Source organism: Octopus bimaculoides, chromosome 18, assembly GCF_001194135.2.
Source record: "Octopus bimaculoides isolate UCB-OBI-ISO-001 chromosome 18, ASM119413v2, whole genome shotgun sequence".
Taxonomy (NCBI): Eukaryota; Metazoa; Mollusca; class Cephalopoda; order Octopoda; family Octopodidae; genus Octopus; species Octopus bimaculoides.
Genome location: NC_068998.1, coordinates 54,858,697 through 54,864,553, shown reverse-complemented (window position 1 = coordinate 54,864,553; position 5,857 = coordinate 54,858,697). Strand labels below are relative to the sequence as shown.

The 5,857-nt window shown below is 34.2% G+C and overlaps 1 protein-coding gene across 1 annotated transcript in view; it reads left to right on the top strand.

The window, feature by feature from the left end:
- Positions 1-5,857, top strand: part of LOC106875914 (cilia- and flagella-associated protein 58) — a 25,534-nt gene that overhangs the window by 3,231 nt on the left and 16,446 nt on the right. The window contains exons 3-7 of the mRNA XM_052974273.1: positions 88-303; positions 901-1,049; positions 2,993-3,149; positions 3,889-4,083; positions 5,085-5,222. Coding sequence (XP_052830233.1) covers positions 88-303; positions 901-1,049; positions 2,993-3,149; positions 3,889-4,083; positions 5,085-5,222 — 855 coding nt within the window. The remainder of the gene's footprint in view (positions 1-87; positions 304-900; positions 1,050-2,992; positions 3,150-3,888; positions 4,084-5,084; positions 5,223-5,857) is intronic.

Genomic DNA, 5,857 nt, shown 5'->3' with positions numbered 1-5,857 from the left:
ATATATATATATATATATATATATATATATACATACATACATATATAATGTGATGTTTTAAGAAATTTTCTACGAAATATTTCACAGGTCCTTCAAGAGTTGGCAGCAAACAAAACTCTTGATAAATTCAGAGGTGAATATGAAAAATTACATCAAGCCTTGAAGAAATCTCATGAAAATGAAAAAAGGTTAATGTTAAAATGTCGGGAGTTAAATGCTGAGATGATAGCCCAAGGGGCCAAAGTATCCCATCTGATGATTTTGTCCGAAGAAGACCAAACGAACATTGCTTCCCTTAAGAAGGTAACACTTTCCATTTCAAATTTTTATTTGTTAATTTAGCTTACCTTTCTCTCCGTGCCACATTTGGTGCAGCCAAATTTTTGGGGGTAAAATTTGGAAGGCAAAATTCTATCAAAGCCTGTTGGATATATATTTCATTCTTTTATGTTTCAGCCATGTGGCTGCTGTCATACTGGAGCACCACCATAAATATGCGTGCCTATATATGAATATACATACATGCATACATATCATCATCATCGTTTAACGTCCGTTTTCCATGCTAGTATGGGTTGGACAATTTCACTGAGGACTGGTGGACCGGGAGGCGACACCAAGCTTCAATCTGATTGGAGAAAACCACTCATAGATTATACATATATATATATATATATGTATGTATGTATATATATATATATATATATATATATATATATATATATATATATATACACACACACACACACATATATATGTATGTATATATAAACATATATGTGTGTATGTGTCCATAGATCTATGTACATACACATACATACACACACACACACACATACACACACACACACACACAACTGATTGTAAACTGTGTGTGTACATTGAATGGATATGTTGTAGGAAGTGGAAAAGGCATGGAAACTCGTTGATCAAAACCAAGAGAAGGAACTCACTTATAAAGAAGCCATAGAAGGCCTGAAGAATGAGATTGAGAATATATCTTCGACCTTGGATCGAGGAACGGCATTGGATGTTAATGAAGAACAAAAGTAAGTCGAGGTAGCATTCTATAATTGTTCACATGTTGTATCACAACTCTTGGTTAGGGTCTACAGACTTTATAAAGATTTCTTTTCTGTTAATGAAACAAAGAAAGCTGCACCGATGGCCCTTTGCCAGGCCTCCTGAAGTTGGTGTAAAGGGGGGAATGATGTTATCTTTAAACTGAAAGCCTGGTTCAAATACATGTAACAGAGTGGACGTTGCTAAAGGTACCCAAGGACCAGATGTCACTGTTAAACTGTGTCAGCCCTGGCTAAGCAAAAGACATTCCAGTCATGATCAACACACCTTTTTTATTTATCTAGGAATACATTATCCAAAGTGTTCATTAAGTCAGTATGGTGTCATTTGAGGGAGCTTTGGCTACTGTTTATAGCAGGTTGAATGACCGTGTGGAGGCTCTCCAATTTCCTGGTCTGTCAGTTATGTTATACACAGGTATGGCTTTGGGATTAAGGAATTTACTCTGAAACTGCACGGTTCCAGGTTTGATCCCACTGTTCAGCACACCAAGGGTAAGAACTCTTCAACCATACATTTGTGTTGATCAGTATTATCAACCTGAGAATGAAATTCGGTTGATGGAGACTCTGTTTTGGCATGAAGTTACTTGAGTTATCTAACTTTGAACTGACATCAATTTTTCTCTGTCCTCACATCTTGGCACCTCTTTTTTTCCATTTATATCTTGTATGTCCATGTTATAAGAGTGTTGTGTATCTGAAGGTTGTTTTAGTAAAAAGGATTGTTGTTCTGTGTAGTTTGTAGTTTAATGTCTGAGACCAAGGACAATGCTTGCCATTTCTTCACTCAGTAGATGAGATCCTGAAATCAATGTTGGTTCCAATACTAATCAAGTTCAGAAATGCCAAAATTCCTGGTTAGACCAAGAAAACATTGACTTTGAGAATGTTTTGTAATATTTTAACTGAAAATTCAACACTGGAGCGTTTACCTACATTTCTTGCAATCACGTGTAAGAAATGGTTTAATTGTAAAAGAATTAGAAGAAATTATCCTCTGATTGTTGTTTAGCAGCAACTGAATGGAAAAATTCAGTGAAAATATTCCTCTTTTATACCTTATGATTAAAGCAAGAAATTAAATTTGGACTTGGCTGAATAAGAAAAATTATTGTAAGAAAATTAAAAATTTTAAATATTATTTTTGATTTCTCAGTAATTAAATCAAATCTTTTGTTGTACATGTTGTAATTAAATTGAAAGAAACTTTGAAAAATACCAAGTTTTAATTTAATTTTTGCAACTGAACATGAAATTCTTTATGTTAAACGAAAACTCTGAAGATATTGAATAATCATGTTGAGAAAACATATTTTAAATTGTTAGCAACTGGTAAAAATTTAGGGAAAAAAAACCCCTCCTCCTCCTTATCCTCATCGTTCAATGTCCTCCTTCCATGCTGGCAAGGGTTGGACAGTTTGACAAGAAGTGGTCAGGCTTATAGTCAATTATGTAAACCACAGATGGTGAAGAAGAAGAATTGATCAGCAAGTGTTCAGTATCTTATTCATGGGTCCAGCAAAGGTGTAAGTGTTGCTTGGCTTCTGGTCAGCTGTGATAAAAAAGGATCTTTGACCAAAGAGTTCCAGTTGTGTCCATCCCACATTATTGTGTGTTGGGGGCTACAATGACTGATATTTCTTCTTGTTCATTATTATTATTATTATTTAAAATGAAAGGATTTGATGGAAATTAGACTGCTATTTCTATTAAGTTGACAACTGCATAGAGGCTTCCCCATTGACTCAACACAGAGTCAAGAGTGGAACCAACACTGTGCTAGAATGTGTGAATTGTTAGTCCTTTGGTAAGGAATCCAACACCCCTACCCCACACTTGTCCTCCTCTGCTTCCTTAAACAAGTCAATCACTAATTTCTTCATCTGATTCCTTTATTTTTTTTTTAGAATGCAAGAAATATTCAGACTTAAAGAAGCTCATGAAATTGAACGAGAGGAATTGGTTTACCAAATTTCTAACTTGCAGAGTGAGTTGTCAGATGTTTCTGAAACCAGGAAGATACTTGAAGAGAGAATTGTTGAAACTGAAGAAAAAATTACTGAAGTAAGGTTCTTTCTTTCTTTCTTTCTTTCTTTCTTTCTTTCTCTTTTTTTTTCACTCTATTCTACAAATTTTGTTTCTAAATTCTACCTTGGTGCTAAGTCGTCAATTAATTATAGAAATTCTTTGAATCATTGAAGCATAGCAGAATGACCTCATATTGAGTTTAGCAACAGAAATATTGCAGTAGAATGTAAAGTTACAGAAATGAACTGATGACTCTACAGGTTAAGATTTGGAACTTGAGTGCAGCCAGTATACTGTGCCCCAGGCTAAGGACATTGTTCTGCAATTCTTTAATCAGCCTGGTTGATAAAATGCTCTACTTCTACTTCATAAGTTTAAGCATTCATGATAGAAAAGGTAGATTTAGTTGCAGAAAAATGTTAACTGCTCCAAAATTATTTTAATATTCAAATATGCAAGAAATATTTCTTTTCATACAAGTGCACAAAATAACATATCGTTCTTGTCATTGTTGCCGTCATCATCCTTCTAGCATCCTCTTTTCCATGCTTTCACGGGTCAGATGTAATATCTTGAAACAGATTTTCCACAGCCTTATGCCTTTTCAGTCACCCACCAGCCTTCATCTATTTCCAAATAAACAAATATTTCCCCATGTTAACCAGAAAGGTTTTCACAGAAGATTGGAAGTGAAGGACAATAGCTGTTCCTGAATATTGGTGATTGAGTTAATCAATGGTTAATGGTATTTTGTCTCCTTTTGTTTCTATTTCAGCTAACGCATGACATTCAGGTGAAAATCTCTGAATCACAGCGAGAAACACGGAAGAAGGACAAACTAGAAAGAGAAATGAAACTAACTAAGGAGGATTTAGAAACAGTAACAAGTGAGCTGAAACGTATTCAATACCTGAAAGATAAATATAAAGAGGAAATCACAGAGAAAGAGAACAGTCTGGAAGAAATGAAAGTAAGTGTCTTCTACTTTAGCCCTGAACTGACAAATGTCTTGTGAGGGACTTAGATAGACTGAAATGGGATGGAAGTAAATCATATGTATATATATATATATATATATATATATATATATATATATATATATATATCCATATTGGATTACTATGTGGTCTGATAGCCAGGTCCACTGTAGGAGCTTGCTGTGATAGCCACATGCTTCTATGGACCCATATATTGCACTACAAATTTATATAAATATTAATAAAAATATACATATACTCATATATGTCCTGATCAAATAATAGAGTTATAATGGAAGAAGATACCCCAGGGTGAGCCATTTTAATAACGATAGAAGCTTTTGGCTGTTGAAAATCCTTTTAGACTGGGGTCACCATTTTATAATGGAAGGAAGGGTTTTGGGGTGTCTTTTTCTTCCATTATAATTATTCTGTTGATTCAAGAAGCTGGAAATATGAAGAACGAAGTTCTCAGGAAGAGTAAATTCAATAACCGTTTATTCACAGGTGCTTCATTCAAGGGGTTTGTTTTCAGTAACCATCTTCACAGCAGTGCGTTGTTAGCCTTCTCTCCCATACACGTGAGGTTCAATAACCTCTGGAGACAATGCAGGTGGTATCACAGCAGGACAAAAGTCCGCTGTGAGCTCCTGGCTTCAAAGTCTTGCTCAGCATCAGTGTGAGAAGAATGAGAAGGAAAATGTTTTTGTCTTTTCCTTAAATAATGGTTGCAGGTGAGATCTTGCTGTTTCAAAATGGTGCTGGCTTCTTTGTGCCTCGCTACAGAGTCTTTGACAAGAAGATAAAACATAATTGTTTGCAGTATCTTAAATTGAAAATAGTATATATATATTACATATAGTATATCTATTATATATGTATTATATATATTATATATATATATATCTTACATATACTATATGTATATATATATATACTACATAATATATGCAGTATATATTACACATATATGTATTGTATGTATTTCTTTCAGGTTCACTTAGAAAGAAATGCTCGAGATAACAAAATGCTTGAAACGAAGCTCCACAAGCTGGATTCTGACTACAGGAACCAACTGGAAGTTGGTGAACAGTTGAACCAAGAACTTGTCTTTAAAAACCAGGAATTGAAGGTAAGAATTCACAGACTTTACAATACTTTTTGGTTTTTAAACTGAACATGTTTTCCATACACAGGACATAATGAGAGAGAGAGAGAGAGAGAGAGAGAGAGAGAGAAAAGCAGCGAATCTTCTCTATCTTTACTTACATTCAGTTTAACAGTGTAAATATATGTCTTTTAAATGGCGACTAGTTTAATCCTCACTTAACTGTTGGGTTTTTTTTGTTTGTTTCAAATAAAAAAAAGCTAAGGCCTCATTCTGAGAACAGTTCTGTTGTCATAACTTTGAGAAAATCATGTCTTACTATCATAAAAAGTGATGGTATAATGAACAACGTGGTTGAGTTGTCTGTTTGTCATCCATTAGTTCCAAGTTCAATCCTAGATGCAGAGGACACACAAAGACTAGAGAGAAAATGCAGCTAGTGTATTTGACATGTCACCAGCACAAATGCTTTTTATGTGGCACCAGTGAAAAAATTCCCAAAAATATTTGAATGAATGGTAAAATAAATAAATGAACTTAAAATATAAAAATAGAAAGGAATGAAAGGGAAAATAAGACAAAAGATGTAAAAAATTTCATTTAGAGGAGATGGATAAGACATGACTGTAATGAATGAGAGAAAGTGGAGTGTGGGGGGG